Below are 23,972 nucleotides of genomic sequence, written 5' to 3' on the forward strand. Positions count from 1 at the left end.
TGGAAACATTTCCTTTATGGGCGACTTTGAGGTTCGCATAGATCACCAGGCTCTACATCGTTTTCAGACGATGACAAGCGCAAATTGGAGCCAAATTTTCTAGCAGTTTGGTGGTATGATCAAGTATCTTTTGGGCAAGGCCAACCCAGTGGTTGATGCCTTGGGCATGAAGGAATTGTGTTCCACATCCACTTGGTTGGAATTTTCTTGTGGATAGATGACATGAAGGACAAGTGGTACCCCATAGGTGGCATACCTAGGACCATTGTGTCAAATTGAGATACCAAGTTTACTAGTCATTTCTGGAGGGCATTATTTGATAACTTTGGGACGAAGTTGAACTTTTCGAGTGCATTCCACCCACAGACGGACAACCAGATGGAGATTTACAAACAACTGGCGTTCGATGTGCTGAAGTGTTATGTTCACGACGAGCAAGGTAAGTGGGAACAATATTTGCCTTTAGTTCAAGCTATTTTGAATGACTCTTTTTCTTCAGCTATTGGCAGGACTCCATATGCGGCAACATTTGGAAGACCGTTCCAATCTTTGTTGACTAAAATATCATCCTAGTGCTTGAAGCGAACAGATTGACGGAGTCTTACCAGGAGATATTGGAGTCTGTGAAAGATAGATTGGCTAAATTGCAGGAAGCCGACACTTGATAGGCCAACAAGGATAGTCGAGATGTAATCTTTTCGGAAGGAGATTGGGTTTATCTCAGGATAATGAAGCAGAGGTTGAAATAGGTGGGCAAGCGATGCCTAGAGTTGTCATTTTGGAGCTTCGGACCCTTTTCCATTTTGAAGAAGATCACTGAGGTTTCCATGAAGCTGAAGCTACCACATAGTGAGACTATGCATGATGTGTTCCATGTGAGTTGGTTGAAGCCTTATATTGGACCTTCTCTCTTTGGTGTCCACGATGAACGGGAACTAGACATAGTGGACGAAGCTAAAGTTATGGTTCCAGAACACATCCTTCATCATCGTTTCAAGCACGGCTCCGGCCAAAAAGAAAAGTTTCTCACGAAGTTTCAAGAATGAGGGACACGCGAAGCGATGTGGCTTGACAATACCTTCTTCGAAGATTTTCCGGCATTATTGACGGACTGTTAGGAGGCTTTGTGGCTTCCGTCAAGTTAAGTAGAATATGGTGGGCCGGTTGTAGCAAGGCCATCGAGTGCACTCTCACCCCTTCTGCTGAGTCCATCTGTTCCATATGGACTGACATCATTCATATGCTCTGCAGCAAGTGGGGGAAGCTTTGGGATGGTCTGGATCGCATGCATAGATGGCGAGAGGTTTTTCTGCGCACATGGCGCCCGGCTTCCTTTGTCTCTGATCAAGACGACGAGATCACATGGCGTTACAGAGGCTGCGTGTATGCCCCTCCCCCCCCCCCCCCCCCCCCCCCCCTCTTCCCTTAAGAGGTAGGTTCCCTCCGAGAGTGTCCAGCCATGGAGGGAGCCACCTCCCCAGTTCCTACTTTATCTCTTTGGAGGGTTCTGATCATGTCTATGGCGGTTTGATTTTTAACTAATAGAAGGATCTCTTTCTCGGAAAACAATTGCAGGCTGGCAATGCCCAACATGGGTCAGATCAGTATGTGTATGGGGAGGGAAGCCAATATGTGTAGGGGGAGGAAGGGAGGGCATTGCATCAGAGGCCAGTCAGTCATTTTCTGCTTACATGACCCTTTTTGGGCATGACTAAACTTTGTGGTACCTACTTGCGGTATCGACCAAGAGCTAGCACAATCTTTGTGATAAAAGTATCTTAAACATACAAACCATGAAAGTGTATTGGAAAAAACAAAGTGTTTTTTTTTTCAACTGGCCTTTGGCCCAAGATCCTCCCATAGTTACCAATTTTTCACCACCCGTAGGCGCCCGCCCATAGGCGCTTATTTATCTGCCCGTAGGCGATGCCGCCTAGGAACCACCAAGGGTGTTCTGAACCCCAAGACCTCTTGGTCCTAGGCAAACACTTTCACCACTTGAGCTATCACCTTATTGGTAAATGAAGTCTTGTTTTAGGGCCATATCATTTCAATTTCCTTTATCCTCTTCAAAGCTACATATATTAACATCAATGCTTATAAAGGATTGGCATTTCTTTAGAGTCAATTGCTATGCTTGATCTATCTTCAGAGATCTGGTCTCAAGGCACTTGTCAGAGATGGGAGATAATCATCATCATTGCTGCTTGGCATATATGACGGGTCCGATGCAGCGAGGTTATTGAGGGTATTTACACCTCCCCAGCTGAGTCCATCCATTCCATATGGACAAATATGATGCGACCAGGTCCCTTTCTCTCTGACACGGATGGCGAGATCTTTTGGCATTACAGGCCTCTTGTGTGGCTTCTCTCCCCCCAAGGTAGTTTTCCTCTGAGAGTGGTGAGCCGTAGAGGAACCCCCTCCCCCAGTTTTTTCTCTTCGCCTCCTTTTGAGGGGTCTGAGCATGTACATTTAGCCTATGGCTGCTTGATTTTTAATTAATAGAGGATCTTTTCCGCGGGGAAACAAAAGTTGAAACTCCCATCAATTCTCATGTGGAATGGTTTTGGGATGAACGTTTCAGATTTCCAGATTGCCTCAGAATGTGTGGAGGCCACTAGTTGGCTTAGAATGTTATGATGAGGCAGGCTGTTGAACGTAATGCTAGATTTATGCTAGTTCCTGTCTAATGCCTTCCTCTTTTTCTGTCTCTCTTTTGCCAGAATCTTTTAGGAGTGCTCATTTTTTTTTTGTTTTCTTTTGCAGGTTCTAGTTATACTGCAAGTTGTTGCGGTGGCATATCATGTGAAGCGTCTCCTTGCCCCAAGAATGTACAAAGTGGCAGTTACACTAGTGGTAATGGTGGGAGTGTAAGTTATTTTACTTTTGATTACTGAATTTTACTTGTTTGAGCTGCTATGAGACTTGACCGGACTTTGATAAGATATGGAAACAGTGAGACAGATTTCATAGAGCAATGCAACACTAAATGAAAAATGCTTGTGAACTAGGTCGAACACACAAGGAGGGGGTGCTAAGCCACACAGCCTTGTATTGAAAACTAGTCATTCTCCAAGTGAACCTTGTTTCTCTCAAAAAAGACGTCGCATTATTGCACCTTGTGCTTTCCTTCTTGTGAAACTCGTGGCGCTCGGGGGACTAGGGCCTTTGGCACACTTGTTGATACCATCAATGCATATTAACACATTTAAACATGGCCCCAGCCTTAACACATATCCATCATCACTTTGCATAAAACATAAAGCTGGACAAAACATCCACAAATGCTGAAAATGGAGCTTGCACATGTGACACCGCATAGAGGCCGGAATGGGTCGACCCCCCCTTGGAGTATTTTATTACCCAAGGAGAATAATATTATGTAAAGCTTTGAGGGCCTTACTCTCCCCACGGGAGATGCCGGATTATCCATATACAAAATGCCGTAACATAGCCCAACACGAGGCAACCAAGCCGGAACACAGGCTGTAGAAATGCCGAGCCAACAATATAATCCATATACCTTCGTGTGGGTACTGATTCTTCCCCAAAAACCACGGGTCTTCATGCAATAGAGCTGGTACAGCAAGTACAACTCTCCATTCAGCTGGTAACAAGTACAGTGGTTGATACATCAGGTACAGTAGGTACAGCAAGTACACATGCTGGCACAATAGGTACAATGGCTGGTACAGTTGGTAGTAGGTACAATGGCTGGTACAGCACAGGTAGAATGGTTGGTACAGTTGGTACAATGGCTGGTACAAGCAGGTACAGTAAGTACAAGGACTGGTACAGCCAGTACAGTGGCTGTTACAGTAGGTACAAGGGCTGGTACAACAAGTACAATGGCTAGAAATCATAATAAATGATTAAATACCCTTGCCTTTAGTATTTCTTCGCGATGGAAGCCTCCAAAACAGTATTTCTTCGCGATGGAAGCCTCCAAAATAGTCTCCGACAGCCGGTATTCTTCATAGGCAGCCTTCAAGAGAGAGAGAAAGAGAGTAGCCATCATTAGGGCAGCCTGTAAACGGTGGTAGAGGCTAGTGTGTAGCAAGAGAGCCTCCATTAATGAAGAAAGAGGGCTCCAATTCATAGATTTGGGGCTCCCATGAGTGAAAATGGAAAGAGAAGGCTATGATGACAAGTGGAGAGCCACACAATAGGTGAAGTGACAAGTGTGAGGCCACTTGTCTCACTTTGGTCCACTTTCTTGCGACATGTCCCAATCTAAGAGATTGGTCCTTCCATAAACTTTATCTCTAAAAATATCCCAACTGGTAGACATTCTGTCATAGGTACTTTGCCAACTCTTGGTATCTGCTCAATTCGAGATGTAATGACGCGAACAGAATTTCCATCGGAGTCTGGCCAAAAATAGCAACTCTCCTAAATTTTAGGAGTGTGGTCCTTTGTATTCCAGGATAATCCCCCATTCCCAAAGCTTGTGCTTTCCAAATATTTAGACGTCTTTGAGTCCACCAAACCCCTTTCACACTTGGAAATGTCCAGGCTGGTGATATCTTGTGTCAAGGAGACCATGGCGTGACACGTTTGTTAGGAATTTGGGTAGAGCACAATACAGCCTCTCCATAGCTTTCTCACCACTCTTGATCAACGAGAATACCTAAAACCCAGAAAAACATCCACATATAACCAACTCGACAACACACAGCAACAAACATCGTCACACAATGTGAAAGGGGCACCACCCTTGAGAAGGCAAGGGACCTTAGCACAGCATCAAATGTCTTCTCAGCTTGTCATAGAACAAGATATAGCATGGTATTATCTCAATCTCTTCTCTCAGTCATACATTCAATGGATTTGTCTCCACAATTCAAACAAGACACACTCATTGTCGACTCTGATGATACAAGGCTTATGGCAGGAGAACTCATCATCATCTTCATATATCCATCAACTAGCTTCATGCACAACTGTGTAAATAAACAAAGACATCCTCATGCACATGCTATAACTTTTAACAAGAAGATAGAATGATGCAATACAGACTCAAGAGACAATATTAATCAGACTTGCACAATGCAACGTGCCCCTACTCCCCTTTAATCAGTGTTGTATGTCGTAAGAATTCGTTCCTTCGCTGCAGACTGGTCGACTCTAGGCGTTGGCGGCTGCTCCTTCTCTATCTTTTTTTTGAATTATATCCTTTGCTCTCATAATAATAGCATCTTGGTATCTCCTCCCAGCCGGGCTTTGCTCATTCGCAGACAATTGTATATATAGGCCATCGGCTACCCCAACTGCAGTCGGCTGCTTCTTCGCCCATCATGCACCTCCTATGCTTGCTATTTGTGGCTTCGTCGGTGTTCCATACACCATGCTTAATTTTGTGGTGGTGACCCATACTCATCCATCTCTCGGCTTCTTGTCATAAGCTCCATCTCGTGCTATTTAGAAGTCCACCATCACCTTCCAAATCGGGTTTGGCAGCGCCATCATCTACTAATCAGGTTAGCGGCAATTCACACCATCGATCTGCCCCACGTGGCAGAAAGCTTTTGAATTACATATTGCATTTACTCACATGTTGGCCACTTGCCCTTAGGTCCAATGTACTTTCCTAAGCTAGCAAAGATTCACACCCACCACCTCTTAAGCACGTGTCACCTCCAATAGTGTAGGTTCACACTAAGCACTTACATAAGGAACAAGAGCACTGGCGCGTGCACACACAGCTTTGCAAGAAGCCATGCTATATATTTACAAGATGTAAAAGATGCAATGGCTACACCCTTCAACACACATGCAGACACTGATTGAATATATACAAGAGCTTATTCATCCATTGGGCACACAAAGCTCAACACTGACACACAGACAAAAAAGTATGTACATCTAGGGCTCATCATCATCATCAGCTTAACATCGGTCTTGGTGCCCGCCTTGGCTCCTCCGTGGGTCACCAAAAAACTCCCAACAACGTCACTGCACACTGTGCTCTCCTGTTCATTGTCTTGTTAAAGAGAAAGTGTTTTCTATCCATAGAGCTTCAAGAAGGCACCCCTATACATTCTTGTTTTATTTTGTAGCTAATATAAAATGGTCAATCTAGTTCTATGTGCCCATAGGACCTGCAACTCGTTCTCTCAAAAACTCTCCTCAGATGTATGTGCTGTGCTGTTTGCACAATGGCAGGTGGGTTTGGGTTACTTGTCAAAATTGAGCCTCCTTTTTTTGCAGGGTTTGCATAAGAAGATCACACAAGGTAGTTTTTTTGCATTGGTTGGCTATCGAACATAGTATGGTGTCAATGGACCTTTGAGTGACATAGAATGGGTCAGACGGAAATGTCTATTTACTATATTCAAATGGAAGAAAGGGCTTGGCTTTTCATGGTGTAAGCAAAGAATTCTAATTTATGCTATCACATATAGAAAAACCTGGTAAAGTGCTACCATTTTGGCCAAGTGTGCTTCTGATTTGTGGTTTTTGATGGATGATGCATGGGTGTTTCTCTGTAGCTAGAAAGACCAGGTGCATGACTGATGGGCAGTCTTGCCCATCCAATTGCATGCCTGTCCCATGGATGGGGAGAATTGTGTATACAGCCTAGAAAAGCTATCAAGAACTATAGGCAGTTGTTTGCTTCTGCACGCTCAGGAGGATAGCCTGATCTATTGATTTCTATTTCTTAGGCATGTGACTATCAGCCCTTGTATTCTGCAGCTGCTTTACATTGGCTTTGTAATACTTTGTTGTTCATGGAGAGTTAGTGGCACACAAATGTTGTTAGAATTGTTTTGGGGATCCACAAATTGTTGCTGTAGTTACAATCTGCCTGTGTCTTATCCTGTCATGCTCACCTAGTTTTGTGAACATATTCACAACTTTGTGAAATTAACCCTTTTTTTTTGTTGTTGCATCTGCTGCAGGGTAGGTGCCGTCACACTAGGTGTGGTTTTAGTTACCTTGGTTGCAGCTAGTCCAACAAAAGGTTGGAGTGGTCGGAGCTTGAGCTTGCTTGATCCGTAAGTACTTTTTCGGTGTCATATGAATTTGGAACATGTAACAGGAATTTTCTAGGTGCAGTTTTAGTTACCTTCGTTGCAGCAAGTCCAACAAAAGGTTGGAGTGTTTGGAGCTTGAACTTGCTTGATCCGTAACTACTTTTTGGGTGTGTCATATGAATTTGGAACATCTTACAGGAATTTTCTAGTTTGGGTGTGTCATATGAATTTGGAACATGTAACAGGAATTTTCTATGTTGCGTTTTTTGGAAAACCATGGATTATCAACAAATTCGAACTAGCTTGTTTATCCATTTTTTTTTCTTTGACTTTGTAGAACCTATGCTAGCAAGTACATACCTATAATAGCAAGTGTTAGTGAACATCAACCGCCAACCTGGCCGTCATACTTCATGGACATCAATGTACTGGCTTTCCTGGTGCCAGCTGGAATTCTTGTAAGTATATGTTTTGGTGTTGTAACGTGGAAAGATAATGCGATGTCCATGGTGCTCTGATTCGTCTCCCTTGCTTGCTTGCTTGGACTTATCTTTCTTATTCTGCTTGATACAGGCTTGCTTTCTTCCACTGTCTGATTCCAGCTCATTTGTGGTTCTTTATCTGGTGACGGCTGCATACTTCTCGGGTGTTATGGTGAGATAAGAGTGCATGCAAGTAGAAATAAAAGTATGTCAAGCAAACAGTCTCACTCTCTCTGACAGGCTCTAGTCACCAGTTTTTAACTCTAAGCTTTTGCTAACTTGGTTGTGCCTTGTAACTGTTGAGATTATTCTCTGTAGGTTCGTCTCATGTTGGTGCTTGCTCCAGCTGCTTGCATCTTGTCTGGCATTGCCTTATCAGAAGCCTTCACCACCTTTACCCGTTCACTCAAGTATTATGTCCCTGTCCCAAGTGCTTCTCAACCATCACAAGATTTGGTGGGTTTCCAAAAGCCAACTCAAAGCATGCAAACTGATTCAGGTTACAAGAGCATTTATCTGATTATATGTGCGCTGATGTTTTGGGCTCAAGAACAAGGAGTCTCTGCAAACAAAGCTTACAGGAGGGAATCCAACTGTTAACACGAATCATAATCTCATACCATCATTAAATGGAGAAAAGGAGAAATCCAAGGAAGCGTTAGGTGAGAAGGGAAAAGATCAATTGAAAGAAAGGTCGTCCAAACGTAGCAGAAAGAAAGAGAAAGAGAAAGAGAAAGAGGTGCTAGAGAAGATCGCTGACACAGAGACGAAGAAGAGGCTTTTAGGGCTGCCGTATGAAGCATCAGCTGTTGGTATTGTGCTACTTATCATCCTTGGGAGTTTCTATGTGGTATGTGATGCCTCTGTGATGCCTCTGAAGGATAAACTTCCCACACTTGTGCCATTGACTCATAGAAGTGTCTTGTTTTTCAACAGCCAATACATTATATTCAAGTTTCACATAAAATTTAGAGTCTAATCGACTACTGTGTGTTTTTAATAGTTTCTTCTACTTACATAGGTACAGAGTGGAAGGGTTCCTCGCTTATATGGCATAACTTGATTTTTTTTTTTTTTTTTTTGCAGGTTCACTGTGTATGGGCAGCAGCGGAGGCTTACTCAGCTCCTTCGATTGTGCTGACTTCACATACGGGGGATGGTCTCCATGTGTTTGATGATTTTAGAGAGGCATATGCCTGGCTGCGACACAACACCGAGGAAAATGACAAGGTTTGGTTCACTTCTGCAGCTACAAGGGCATTTGAAGCAGGGCGTTATTACATAGTTGACTATGACATCACCTTGCTTCAAATGCCTTTATATATATATATATATATATATAAAGGCATTTGAAGCAAGGTGATATATATATATATATAAAGGCATTTGAAGCAAGGTGATGTCATAGTTAACTATGTAATAGGATCCCCACGCCTTGCTTCAAAAAAATAATTAAAAAAATAAAATAAATATATATATATATATATATATATATATATATATATATATATATATATATATATATATATATATATATATATACAGGATGGCACAATTAACTATGTAATAGGATCCCCACGCCTTGCTTCAAATGTATGTATGTATGTATGTATACATACACACACACACACACACACACACACACACACACATAAATATATATATATATATATTTGTTGTAATAATTCTTTCTATTTGTTATGATCCTTAGTGCTAGGCTTCATTATGGCTGAGTCTGCCCTGTATCTCTTGAGCTTTGACAAAAACTCAGTACATAGACCTTTGTATCAATGTATTCTCTTATGTGTGTGTGTGTGTGCGCACGTGCGCATGGGGTGTGTGTGTGGGTGCATATATTGAAACCAAGTTCTACACCCACTATTGGGCACTGATGACGTTAGTGGGGATGTCGTAGTATCTAGTGCACACTATGCATGATGGAGTTGATGGTTTATTGTCTTGTGGATGACTACCATTAGGTTATAAATTGCACTTTCTTATAAGGTGAATCTGGGCATGTTCCTGGATTCATCTAGGGGTATATCTTTATGCTATATTAGCGGACATGCAAATTTCACATTGTGAAGTTTTCGTCCAAGTTGCAGCCAATTGATATTGTGTTAATTATTTCTATCTTTAGTGGCGTATATGTCCTATCAACTACCTTTTTGTTGTAATAATTCTTTCTATTTGTTATGATCCTTAGTGCTAGGCTTTATTATGACTCAGGCTGCCCTGTATCTCTGGAGCTCTGACAGAAACTGAGTACACAGACCTTTGTATGAATGTATGCTCTTATGTGTGTGTGTGTGTGTGTGTGTGTTTGTGTGCGTGTATGTCCATGTCCGTGTGTGCGTGGGGTGTGTGTGTGAGAGCATATATTGATACCAAGTTCTATACCCACTACTGGGCACTGATGACGTTAGTGGGGATGTCGTAGTATCTAGTCCATACTATGCATGATAGAGTTCATGGTTTATTGCCTTGTGGATGACTGCCATGAGGTTATAAATTGCAGTTTCTTGGGCATGTTGCTGGATTCATCTAGGTATATCTTTATGTTGTATTAGCGGACATGCAAATTTCACATTGTGAAGTTTTCTTCCAAGATGCAGTCAGTTGATATTGTGTTAATTCTTTCTATCTCTAGTGGTGCATATGCCCTATCAACTACCTTTTGTTGTAATAATTATTTCTATTTGTTATGATCCTTAGTGCTAAGCTTCATTTTGGCTGAGTCTGCTCTGTATCTCCGAAGTTTTGATAGAAACTCAGTACACAGACCTTTGTATGAATGTATGCTCTTATGTGTGTGCGCGTGGGGTGTGTGTGTGTGGGAGCATATATTGATACCAAGTTCCATCCACTATTGGGCACTGATGACGTTAGTGGGGATGTCGTAGTATCTAGTCCATACTATGCATGATGGAGTTGATGGTTTATTGTCTTGTGGATGACTATCATGAGGTTATAAATTGCACTTTCTTATAAGGTGAATCTGGGCATGTTCTTGGATTCATCTAGGTATATCTTTATGTTGTATTAGTGGACATGCAAATTTCACATTGTGAAGTTTTCGTCCAAGCTGCAGTGAGCTGATATTGTGTTAATTATTTCTATCTTTAGTGGTGCATATGCCCTATCAACTACCTTTTTGTTATAATAATTCTTTCTATTTGTTATGATCCTTAGTGCTAGGCTTCATTATGGCTGAGTCTGCCTTGTATATCGGGAGCTCTGATAGAAACTGAGTACACAGACCTTTGTATGAATGTATGCTCTTATGTGTGCATGTGTGCGCGTGGGGGGTGTGTGTGTGGGAGCATATATTGATACCAAGTTCCACACCCACTATTGGGCACTGATGACGTTAGTGGGGATGTCGTAGTATCTAGTCCATACTATGCATGATGGAGTTGATGGTTTATTGTCTTGTGGATGACTACCATGAGGTTGTAAATTGCAGTTTCTTATAAGGTGAATTTGGGCATGTTCTTGGATTCATCTAGGGGTATATCTTTATGCTATATTAGTGGACATGCAAATTTCACATTGTGAAGTTTTCGTCCAAGTTGCAGCCAATTGATATTGTGTTAAGTCTTTCTATCTTTAGTGTTGTATATGCCCTATCAACTACCTTTTTGTTGTAATAATTCTTTCTATTTGTTATGATCCTTAGTGCTAAGCTGTTGAGTCTGCCTTGTATCTACGGAGTTCTGACAGAAACTCAGTACAAAGACCTTTGTATGAATGTATGCTCTTGTGTGTGTGTGCGTGGGGGATTTTAAATGCTTTGCAAGTTGTTGATTTGTGGACTCACATGTGCCATGGGGTTTTCGGCTTTACTTTCCACTACAGGGCTTTTTCTCGATATAGAGCCCGCCTGGATAGATGGTACTTATTACATGCAGATCAGAATGATGATTTTATGTGCAAGCTTTGGATGGATCACTCAGAAGTGTTATCTGGCCATGTACCACTTTGGATGGGGCTATACTTTGGAGTGCAATTAGATGATCGTCCTTTATACCTCCATTGTCCACTTCTAATCAATAACCGTTACCTCTCGCATGACATTTTCCATAACTTGGTTAAAGTGGTGATCACACCGCTAAAGCTGCAAATGCTGAAAGTACGGATGTGGCTTGGTATTGTTTTGTTCAGAGGGTCCAATTCATCATTAGAGACCATGGTCACTGGTACATGCATGAAGAAAAAGAGAGGGTCCATGATGCAAAAGCAACTTGTCAAGTTCTGGAGGAGCTTGTTCACACGAGAAATCTTTCGTTGTCTGAAGAGGAGAATTCATACAGTGCAAAACATGTTCTTGCTGAAAACGACATATGTAAGCCAGAAAAATGGCAAGTCAAAGCCATGCAACAACCATTCAAGGATAAGGGATACTGTTTCAAGGATTTTTTCAAAAGCTTACACTTTGAACGGCAAAAAGACACCGTTAAATGCGTCAAGGCCTCGACGCAAGCTTGGACATGTTTCAAAAAACAATTGGCTGGTGAATGTGTGTCCCACTATGTGCAGGTCTTTGCTACTACAGGTCCTGCAAATGCACAAGTTCGGGCAGCTAGGGATTAGTTGCTCTGTCATGTTTCACGCATAGTATCACAGGAAGAGGCACTGTCTTCGTATTGATTGCCTTTACTATAGAGGAGATGGTGGAGGCATTGATTGCTCTTCCTAGGGGTAAATGCGCGGGGGCGGATGAGCTTCTAGTTTCTTTCTTTCTCTGCCTCTGGGACCTCATGGAAGGCGGCCTTCGAGCTGCCTTCAATGAGATTATGTCCATAGGAGCCATGCGAGAGAGGCTTCTTGAGGGTTTGATACACTTGATTCCTAAGGAGGGTGGTGACGGATTGGAGATCTGATAGTGGAGACCCATCACCCTGGGGTTTCAAGACTATACTTAGCCTTTTACAGCCAGGTTCTCATTTAGGAAGCCCGTGGTGACAGATTTTCCCTCTCCCACTCGGTTCGGCAGGGCTGCCCTCTGGGACCTTACCTTTTCATATTCGTCGCCGAGGCCATGAGGAGTTTCCTCTCAGCCCAGGAGACAGGGCTTCGAGGATCGCGTCTCCCCCTCCGTTCACAGGAGGAGCTGTTGGACTCAGAGTTTTCAGATGATACAACCGCTTTTCTTTCTGGAGATGTTGGGAATCTCTAGAGATTTGAAGCGATCGAGATCTTCTATCGCGCATCAGGAGAACAGATCAACTGGCACAAGTCGTGCGGTTTTTGGGTAGGCTATGTACCTGCCCCGACTTGGCGCCCAGTTGAGGCTTTTTAGTGGATCCCGAGGGGCACTCTAGTTCGCTATCTTGGATGTTAGGTGGGCATTGACATCTCTCTGGAGCAGCAACTCACCCCTCTTCTTCTAGCTGGTAGAGCGGTGGTGGCGAACCAGGTCCTTCTTGGCACCATGTGGTACATCACTTCTTGCTGGGCCTTCTCTGGAGCATGTATTGGCCAGGTGCAACGTTTGATCCGAAACTTCTTATGGGCTGGCAGTGATGGGAGGCCCGCTAGGGCCAAGGTGGCATGGAGAGTGATCATTCAGCCACGATGTAGAGAGGGCTAGGCATCATTGACCCTGGTATTCAGAGCCGTGCCCTGTTGGGTAAGTTGATTGTTAGAGGACGCCTCCTTGGTGGTGAGCCTTGGAAGGACTTCCTCTTGGCCCGAATTTTAGCCCGCACCCCAAGCCTAGGGAGCCCTTGGCGCAGAGTGATGCGGGCTCGCAGATTCAGCCCAACTTTTGAGGTCAGATTTGCAGCCAGTTTTCTTGGGGCTTGGGATCACCTCAGGCCGGCCCGTAAGGCATATTGCTCCGGTGGCGTCAGAGGAGCAGCTCCGGCAGCCATCGATTTGGAACCCCTTGATCCATTGGTTTCAATGACTATGGGCATGGAAGTATTCCAAACTGTGCAGTTTGCCACCTTGTGAGATCCACGACAATAGAAACACTCATGTGTTCGATTAACTGCTTCCTGAGCAATTTCTACCCTTTGGACTGTTTCTGTTTGGTGCACGAGAGCTGGAGGTTTTGAGTCAATTGTGGATGAAGCAGGACACTTTTTAGTATCGTGGTCAAAGGTCTTACAATATATGCAGTATAGAAGAACAAGTGCCTTGTATGCACAATGGGGATTGGGATGGTCGTAGTGATTTCACTCAACACAAGGCATTTCGTTCCTCACTTGTAGAGGCATTAAGGATGTCTGGTTTTGAAGGTTCTCATCCTCTCTTATAGATGTCGATTGGAAGGTTTTAAGCAAGGCTGCATAGAGGGGAATGTCAATTCCGAGATCGATCTTTCTTTTGCCATTGCTTCACTTGGTTTAGATGACGAACACCTCGTAGCATGATCATCTTCCAACATGTTGTCATCTAAACATATTGCTTCTTTACAACATTGATCGAATGTTTCCGAATTGGATACAGTGATCAAGTTGTGTAAGTTGTTATTCTTCAAGCCCATCATGAAACATCTCTTCAATTGAACATCGTTTAATTTTTCCCATGACTCACAACGTGAGTCTAAGAGTTTTATCTACCGAAGGATAAAATCTCTCATGGATTCATTTGCTTGACACTCAATTAAATAGAGTTTTGTTGATGCGCTCCACCGATCATCTTGTCTTGAAAAGCCATGTATAAAGGCTGATTTCAAGGTTTTGAAGTTGGTCTTGATCGTTGGCATCAATGTGACCTCATGTATCATGCGGTGCTTTGAGCATGGGACTTGCCAAGTCCCTTAGAGATTGGATTGCACACAGGCAGTTACCCCTGGAGCTTCAGGAGAGGCCTAACAAGAATCCGCGGTAGAGATAGGCTCAACATCGACAGTGACTTTGCTATCCCTCAAGAGTGGTTGACCCCTATCCCACACCCAAGTTCCCCTCTGTGGCTAGGTGTGTTTACTAGGCATGATATTCTTTTGGCAGTCCACGGAGCGGATGAGAGCAGTGGTTTGCTTACTTTTTCTATTGGTTCACATGGCAGATTAGAGAGATCCGACCCCCCCTTGGAGGATTTCAATGGTTACACCTTACAGAGGGTGAGGGTGATTGGATTTCAGGAGCGGAAATGACACATAGACCCCCCACCCGCCAAGGTGGCCAGGGAGAGATTCTAGCGGCTATGGATATGGGAGAGCCGACCCCTCATGCGCCTCCAGTAGGACCCAAGAGAGTGGACTTGGCATGACCCTGCTGATCGGGAGGAGACCTTGGATGGCCCGTTTTTTGCATATATAGCGCGGCTAGGCCGCAAGATTCTGATTCTAGAGATTGATGGCACCCCGGTAGTAGCAGTACATTGGCAGTCCCAGGGCCTCTCACAGCGTTCCTCTCAGATTTTTGGAAGAGGCTTTGGGACAATTTTCGGCCTTGAAAGATCACCCTCTTTCTCTTGCTCATGGCACACATGAGTTTGGCGGTTGGCCATTGGAGGTCGACCCGTAACTTGTATGCACCAGCGTCATTGCCTTTGGGAGTGTCTAAAGGCTTAAAGGCTCAGCAGGTTTGGCAGTGGATTCTCAGCATCTTCACGATGGATAGGGCCTCAGGTTTGGCAGTGGATTCTCGGCATCTTCACGATGGATAGGGCCTCAACTTGGATCATTTCTTGGGGCACCGTCGCTTGGGCCACAGAGGCTGAGATGATCAGATCTTATGAGGAGGATGTTGGGAGGCTTGCCCTTCAGGTCTCTCACCTCCGTATTTCGGCAGTACTAGGCACAGCCCCATCTACGAACCACTAGAGACTGGGCTCATGTTAGGGATGGGAGATTTGCAGTAGCATTACAACATGGCACATATGGCGGGCTAGATGCAGCGAAGCCATAGAGGGTACCCACACTCTGCTTGTGGAGTCCATCAGGAGCATTTGGCTCAACATCATTCATACCCTCCGCGGTCAGTGGGGGAAGTTGTAGGGAGGCTTTGATCGCATACAGAAGCGACAGGAAGGTTTCCTGAGGCTTTGCAGGCCTGGCCCTTTTCTTACCGATAGAGGAGGTGAACCCACTTGGCATTACAAGCCACCTGTGTGGTTGTTTCCCCCCCGTATGAGATAGCCTTCTCCTCACAGAGCGGCCACCTGGAGGGGAAGTGCATCTTTCTCAACCCTTTGATTATTTGATCCCCACCCTGTACATGAGGCGAGGTTGTATCTAGCCCTTGGGGGTTGTATTTGGCCCATTTTGGCTGTTTTTCATTAACTAATAGAAGGATCTTTTTCTCAAAGAAAAAAAAAAGAGGCACTCTCTATGGAACAATGCTTCACGGAGGAAGAATTGCAAGATGCAATAAAACAATTGGGCACTTGGAAATCTCCAGGTTGGGATGGTTTAATTGTGGAATTCTTCTTGCACTTTTGGGATGACGTCAAACATGCGTTGCTTTTCAGGATTAATGATGCTTGGCGTACTTGGGAAATGCCCGTGTCATGGAAAGAAGGGCTTGTAAAACTTCTCCCAAAAAAGAGTCCATGTGAGACCTTTGCTGATTGGTGGCCAATAACCTTGATGCCCATCGTATACAAATTGGTCACCCAAATATTGGTCAATAGGGTAAAAGGGGTACTTTATGGCATATGCATGCTTACACAAGGCGCAATATGGTTTTGTCCCGCAAAGGCATATAACGGGGATAACATTGCAAATGCTTACATTGGGGTTGAATATGCAAAATATACAAAACCAGATGTGCTTATTTTGCAAGTGGACATAGAGAAGGCCTTTGACACACAGTGCAATGGGATTTTATCACGGAGACCATGTGCAAGATGGGGTTCGGAATTAAGATGTCAAATCTTGTGTTTTGGTTGTATCAAGGTAGTAAGGCATCATGTATTCTTGATGGTGAACTCTCTGACTCGTGGTCTTTGGGTAAGTCGGTGCAACAAGGATGCCCTTTGAGTGCCTTGTTATATGCCATAGCAACTCATCCTCTGTGCCTACACATGGATCATCTTACTCAGCAAGGTTCACTTCGTGGTCTTCAATTGCCATCTGGCAAGCATTTTGTGCCACAAGCTTATGCAAATGATTCTTTCTTCATGCCACCATGGCACACGTCATTCAAACTCTAGGCTGATTGGGTTCTGCAAAGAATAAATGTTAAATCGCAGTACTGGAAGTTGGCCACATGGCCTTACATGTTAGACTCCATATTGTGTAGTCCATTCTCATCGCATACATACAATTCTTTCTTGCTGCTGCTTGCTTGGCCAAAGAAGCAGTTGGATGAGTACATGTCTGCTATACTAGAGGTACTTTGGAAAATTAAGCACCATACTCAAGGCCTCAGATTGTTGTGAAAGGACAAGCTATGTACGCCAAGAAATCATGGCAGCGTCAACATTCTCAACCTTCGTACTCATGTTATTGCGAGGAAAGCCACTTTGCTCACTGATTTTGCGGCTCAAAAACAGCCATGGGCACAGATGCTAGCAGCCATGTGCACCACTCTGCAGTCCGCCACATTCGGTGCATGGACCACAAATTACTGGGAGGTGGTTTTCAGGCACTTTAAAGGTAAAATTCCAGGCTTCCCTTACAGCTCTAGGCTACTCATGGACTGGAAATTACTGACAGAGAAACTAGAATGGCATGGTAGACCACTCGACGTTGGAAACACCATGCGGCTGGAAAGCATACATTGGAGTAGGCTGTTTCGTGCTTCGTTAGGCCTTCTTGAGCTACAGAAAGCTTTCTTCTTGTCACAAAAGGGTGTACGTTTCGTGGCGGACGTGGTTAATGATGAAGGCTATGTTATCTCCTTCCCAGGAGCATGCTGGAGGTATGGGTTAGGCATGCATTATAGGCCTCTATGGCATCTCATGCGCACCCTCTTACAGCCTCTTCAGCTAGTGCCTTTGCTGAATCATGAGGAACGTTTGAAAGACTGGCGGGTCGCTCCACCACAAGCTACAAGGTTACATGAACTAATAGCTAAAAGGGTCTATATCAACCTTGTCATGACTCAACACAAAATGAAAGAAAGAATTCTTTGTATCCTTGGTAATAATTATACTTTCTTCTATAATTTTGATGTTTTCCTTTGAATTTAGATAAAGCAAGAAAATCCATTCATTTGGATAGATTCATGCATAGGAGCTGGCTACTGGTGAGTGGCCATAGGTCATGGTGGGTCCACGCAGTGGACTAGAACATGGATAGTGCACACTTCCTCCTATATGACCTGAGTGGGCGCCTATGGCCGGAAATCAAGCATACCAAGGTCAAGCTTGCACATAGAAAGGATTGATGCCTGGGAGTGTGGGCTAGATCCGCTAGAACAGACAGTCACAATCGATAAGATGGCATGACCAATTAAAGTCTATGTTAGAGTGATTGCTTGATTTTCATTTTACATGATTTAGATGCATCAGATTGAAAAACCATTACTTTTTGTGAATGTGGACGGAAAGAGCTTTCATTTGACTCCCATATTGGGGGGTCCCTAAAATCTAGGGTCGGGTCCTAAAAAAATAGGGATCTCGGTTTGCCCTAAGAAGGCTAACCCTCAAAAATAGAGATTTCCTAAAATTTAGGAATCACTACTTTTTTGGCACTGTGGACAATCAAATGCATTACGAACACATTCCTCTTGATCAATATGCCTACTTCGCTTGTTGAGACAGTTTATGCATGACTGTCGAAACCTTCAACAAATAGATGACCAACAACACACGGTCTTCTTTGACTGCTTCTAGGCAGTCACATCCGTGGCCCTTACAAAGGGCCTTAGTTGTATCATGATTCTTTTTTGTGGGTTTCACTTCACAACGAGGTTTCTCACTGTTAATATAAGAATTACTAAAAAAAGTGTGCGCGTGGGGGGTGTGTGTGGGGGAGCATTTATTGATACCAAGTTCTACAACCGCTATTGGGCATTGATGACGTTATTGGAGATGGCGTAGTATCTAGTCCATACTATGTATGATGGAGTTGATGGTTTATTGCCTTGTGGATGACTACCATCAGGGTATAAATTGCACTTTCTTATAAAGTGAATTTGGGCATGTTCTTAGTATCTAGTCCATACTATGTATGATGGAGTTGATGGTTTATTGCCTTGTGGATGACTACCATCAGGGTATAAATTGCACTTTCTTATAAAGTGAATTTGGGCATGTTCTTGGATTCATCTAGGCATATCTTTATGCTGTATTAGCGGACATGCAAATTTCACATTGTGAAGTTTTCGTCCAAGTTGCAGCCGGTTGATATTGTGTTAATTCTTTCTATCTTTAGTGGTGCATATGCCCTATCAACTACCTTTTTGTTGTAATAATTCTTTCTATTTGTTATGAGCCTTAGTGCTAGGCTTCATTATGGCTGAGTCTGCCCTGTATCTCCGGAGTTCTGACAGAAACTCAGTACATAGACCTTTATATGAATGTATGCTCTTATGTGTGTGTGTGTGTGTGCGCGTGCGCCATAGCAGCTAGAAACATATTAAACGTTAGAAATAGAAACGCATGAAACGCATAAGAAACGTTTATAAAATTCGGGCCAAAATAAGAAACACCCTTTTTTTAAAAGGTTTTTAATATTTTCATATAGGATTTTAGCTTCAAACCTAAACATTATAGCAACACTAAAGTAGTAAGAAGCTAAAACTTGTCATTTTCTGAGAATGATATGGGGATGAAGAGGAAGAATAGAAGAGGAGGAGAAGAAGATGAAAGAAAGGAGAAGAGGAGGATGAAGAAGAAGAAGAAGAAGAGGAAGAAGAAGAGGGAAGAAGGAAGAAGAGGGAGGGAAGAAGAAGAAGAAGGAAGAAGGAGAAGAAGAAGAAGAAAGAAGAGGGAAGGAAAAAGAAGAAGAAGAAGAAGCGCACGAGAGAGAGAGAGAGGGAGAAAGAAAGAAAGTTGTATTAATGTCTTCAAAAGGCCAAAATGACCTATGAGACCAAAAGATTACATCATATCCATGAGGTATATCATCCTGGGTACAAAATAGTAATAAAGAAAGATAACAAAAAATCTAGAACTTTAAAATCTGATCTAGGTACATGAGCAGAGAGCTCTCATATCACCCTAATACATCCCTCATGGGCCGCTGTGACATGGTGCTCAAGGTGGTAAAACTGAGCTGGCGCGAGAATGTCCTGCGATGATGGAAGATAATTGCCTGGATCTTCTTGTGGTGGCGTGGCCGTGGGCGAGGACCATGGGGTCTGGGGCGTCGAGCTCTGCAGAACTCAGTGGCTCTGTCGAGTGTCACACCTCTCCGTCGAGCTCCTACACTAGCCTGTGGTCTGGGTATGATGGGTGGATCGGCCCTCGGAGTGCTGGTATGGAAGAAGTCGGTGAGAGCTCTCTGTGCTCGTCCTCGAGCAAGTACAGCTGATCTGGATCTCACTAAGGACTCCCTGTGTCTGCGGAGCTGTAGAAAGAAAAAGTCCCATGCATCTCTAATCCGGGAAGTCCATGATCCTAGAAGGTGGTCCGAACCCAGCTCGGAAGAGGCAGTAGAACCTCCCCCGAATCTCATAGTATACAGGGCATCATCATATGTAATGGTCCTCTATCTCGGGCTCTGTGTGACAGAGCTAGCATATCCTATCCTCTGGTGTGGCCGCCCTAGGCCCATATTTGGCAGTCTCCACTCTCAGCTGGTGGGACGAGGTGCGGATCTGCCCGATCGCACATCTCACCCCAAAGGATAGGTGTATGTCCATGTAGCGTGGATGGATGATGAACCCATCCACTGTTAGGCATAGGAGGTGATCTCTGTAGAAGGCCATCTTCGTCCCCAGTGGACGACTAGGTGAACTCCATGTCCTCTGAGTATCCAGTCTGACAATGTCCTTCCTGATAACCCTGTTCTGCTCTGTGCGGGCTGAGAGCAAATGACGGGGCCTCTATGCTGTACTGGAAGGGGGGGAGTGCCTCCATCTGCATACCGTGCATGCCAAACCAAGAGAACGCGGCACACACAGAGAGAGCGAGCAGAGGATTGAAAACATCAAACCGTTAAAATCTTTGCTAAGGCTAAAGTTTATTAAAAAAAAAACCCCTTACCTCACGTTTTTTATGAAAGAAATATTTCTTATTGTAAGAAATGTCCCGTACATTTCTTTTCGAAAGAAACACGTTTCTTTGCTGCTATGGTGTGCATGCTCGTGGGGTGTGTGTGTGTATGGGAGTATATATATTGATACCAAGTTCTACACCCACTATTGGGCATTGATGACGTTAGTGGGGATGTCGTAGTATTTAGCCCATACTATGCATGATGGAGTTGATGGTTTATTGTCTTGTGGATGACTACCATGAGGTTATAAATTGCACTTTCTTACAAGGTGAATTTGGGTCCTCGATTCATCTAGGTATATACATATATTATATGTGTGTATATATATATATGTGTGTGTGTGTGTGTGTGTGTGTGTGAGAGAGAGAGAGAGAGAGAGAGAGAAAGAGAGCACCCTGCTGCCTGCCTTCAAGACGTCGACAGAGGATACCCGCTGCAAGCTCTGCCCTGCTTAACGCGGCGTGCAGCATCCGACCATCGTCTCCCAGACTGCCGCTCATCATCCTCCCTGCTCCTCATCTGTCTGTCGCACCTGTGCTGCCCTCTTTCACTGTTTACGCTTCAGTTTTTCTGCCTCGCAGTTTTTGTTCCAGTTCTCTCCTTTTCTGTTCTGCACTGTGACCGCCAAACAGCCCTCAATCTTCCTCCCCTATCTGTCCACTGTTGGGGTAAAGGCATTATGCCCACCCTTATAGTGTGTACAAGTCCATTGGTTATAGTACATAGTACACTTAGTACTTTTAATGTACTAAGTGCACTATGTGTACTAGTGCAATATACATGTGTGATAGGGGAGTCACACACTCAATGCTTGAGTTGACTTATCCCCACAACTCTCTCTCTCTCTCTGGAGCTTCGTAGACATAGAGAGGGTCTCTTGAGAGGGAGGGGATCAGAGAGGGAGAGACACCTACTACAGAGGCAGATTACAGACTTCTTTCGACCAGAGATTGAGCAGTCACGCCAGCAGGCATTGCAGCTAGCCCCAGAGCATAGCCGCACTAGAGGTACACTGATTGATCGGGCTATAGAGCTGGGGCGGTCCAGGCGCCCCAAGATGAGAGGCCCATCTCGACACCGGCGGAGACTACAAGAGAGGATCAGGACCATACTAGCACGGCATGGGAGACGTCCAGTCAGAGTACTCACCATGGAGGACATTAAGGATATCCACCATCGACCGATGAGAGACTTCTTTGGATAGTGATGTGTATGATGCTTACCTTTGTTGTTGCTGGAGTTTTCCTCCCAGATGTTATCCATGGAGCTCCTAGTACCGTACTTTTCCTCATAGTTATTTCAGTTTCAGTTAGTTGTTTTTAGCTTTTCTTACACAGACATTGTATCAGATCCACCAATTGTTGTAACCTTTTTGGTCTCATAGGTCATTTTGGCCTTTTGAAGACGTTAATATATCATTTTCATTTCTCTCTCTCTCTCTCCCTAGTTTTCTGTGTATGTCTCCCACACATGAACTCTAACCTAACCCTAATTCTCTCTCCCATTCAACTGGTATCAGCTTTTGCCCAATTTCTGTTCGGGACTGTTGTATGCAGTGTTCGGGACTGTAAAAGTCTGATTTTTGAGGATTCAAGGCATAAAAGTCTTGCCTGCTGCTTTGCCAAGCTTAACAAGCATAAAATCTTGAAAAGCCCCTTGATTTAAGATCAATTTCTGATCATACATGGTACATTGACGCACATGAAGGCATCCAGAGTCTTCGTGATCCTCCCCCTTTGCCCTAGAGCTTGCCATTTTCCGGTGCAGCACACTCGGCTCGTATTCTTTGTGCATCTCTATTGATGTACAAGCCTAAAGCGCTACTGTACCTGCCAACCAGGCGCCCTTCAACAGCAAATTCAACTGGTATCAGCTACAGCAAGAAGCGCCCCCCCCCTTTCTGCATGAGATTTCTGCAACAGCATCAACAGAAATTCAGCCTGCAAATCTCAGAGAAATTCAAAAATTAAGAGGAAATTGGATGTCGAAATTTGGGGCTTTTGATGTATTTGTGCAATTAAGCATTCATACATGCTGTATGATGTGAGAAATCGCACATTCGGGCAAAATTGCAGCAAATTGCAGTGCAAATCAAGGGGCTTTTGTGCTGATTTGGTTGATTTGCATGCAGGCACTCGCAATTGATGCTTTGGGCAATGTGTTGATGCCTGTCAAGCACTCAATGTGCCTGTAAATCAAGGGGCTTTCATGTATTAGATGTATATGTGGCCAGGGGGAAGCATCGCGAAGACTCTGGATGCCTTCATGTGCGTCAATGTACCATGTATGATCAGAAATTGATCTTAAATCAAGGGGCTTTTCAAGATTTTATGCTTGTTAAGCTTGGCAAAGCAGCAAGCAAGACTTTTATGCCTTGAATCCTCAGAAATCAGCTTGCAGTCAAGGGGCTTTTGCCCAATTTCTGTTCGGGACTGTTGTATGCAGTGTTCGGGACTGTAAAAGTCTGATTTTCACTCATTTGGACAGCCAGGAGAGCATTTATTGCTACTGTACCTTTTGGTACAGATTTGGCACAGCTTTGTGCAAGTTTTGGCATGGCTGTACACTGATTTGAGTGAGAAAAAGGTTCAATTTCAGCTGCTGTACTTGCCGGTACAGGTTTGGTACATCACAGGTGAGCACTTGGTACTGTTGTACAGTACTTTGGAAGGGCAACAGAGCACATTTAAGGTGCTGTCCTAAATCTGCAGCAACCAGATTTTGGTGTTTTCATCACATACAGTGGGAGAAAAGTTGCATTTGTGCTTCTGCAGTGGGAGATAAAGCTTGGGAGAATAACTGTAAGCACTTTGTGTGCTTTTGGTGCAGTGTTTGCACATTTTGCAGGGAGTCAGGCATTGACAGGTTGCATATTGCTATGGCAACCACAGGTGAGAGCTCTTCATTGCTTCACATCAAGAAGCTTGAAGGCTCACATAACTATGATATTTGGCAAACCCAGTGCTATAATGTGTTGCTCCAGAAGAAGCAGCACAAGCCTATCAAAGAAAGGGGTGTAAAGCCCGCTTCTCTTACTGCTGAAGAGTGGGAAGATATGTTTGAGCTGGCAAGATCTACTATCATGTTATCTGTGTCAGACTCTTTACTTTTCAGCATTCGTGAAGAGAAGACCTTTTGGGGAATGTGGCAGAGATTGCAGGACTTGTATGCCCAGCAAAGTGCCGCAAGCAAAGTGTATTGGTTGAAGAAACTCATAGGTCTTCAGATGAAGGAAGGGGCGTCTATGACAGCCCATCTAAATGAGTTTAATGGTATTGTCAGCCAAGTTATAAATCAAAAGTTGGCAATGGACGATGAGTTCAAAGCCACTTTTCTCTTATGCACTTTGCCAGAGAGTTGGGACACATTCAGGACACCCACTAGCAATTCGAATGCTATGCTGTCATATGCAGATGTTGAGGGTGCTCTTCTTCAAGAAGAGATGAA

At 44.0% G+C, this 23,972-nt stretch overlaps 1 protein-coding gene across 2 annotated transcripts in view; it reads left to right on the forward strand.

Moving 5' to 3' along the window:
• The window catches only part of LOC147641827 (dolichyl-diphosphooligosaccharide--protein glycosyltransferase subunit STT3A-like), a 96,585-nt gene that overhangs the window by 54,361 nt on the left and 18,252 nt on the right, over positions 1-23,972 (forward strand). For both annotated transcript variants that reach the window (XR_015266178.1, XM_086800074.1), the window contains exons 11-17: positions 2,770-2,873; positions 6,906-7,001; positions 7,318-7,438; positions 7,554-7,634; positions 7,781-7,918; positions 8,013-8,312; positions 8,549-8,692. Coding sequence is in view for 1 of the 2 variants with exons in the window: in XM_086800074.1 (XP_086656200.1) it covers positions 2,770-2,873; positions 6,906-7,001; positions 7,318-7,438; positions 7,554-7,634; positions 7,781-7,918; positions 8,013-8,312; positions 8,549-8,692 (984 nt within the window). In the remaining variant the exon portion in view is untranslated. The remainder of the gene's footprint in view (positions 1-2,769; positions 2,874-6,905; positions 7,002-7,317; positions 7,439-7,553; positions 7,635-7,780; positions 7,919-8,012; positions 8,313-8,548; positions 8,693-23,972) is intronic.

Source organism: Cibotium barometz, chromosome 1 (assembly GCF_041138505.1).
Source record: "Cibotium barometz isolate CiBa-2024 chromosome 1, ASM4113850v1, whole genome shotgun sequence".
In the NCBI taxonomy this organism is placed as follows: domain Eukaryota; kingdom Viridiplantae; phylum Streptophyta; class Polypodiopsida; order Cyatheales; family Cibotiaceae; genus Cibotium; species Cibotium barometz.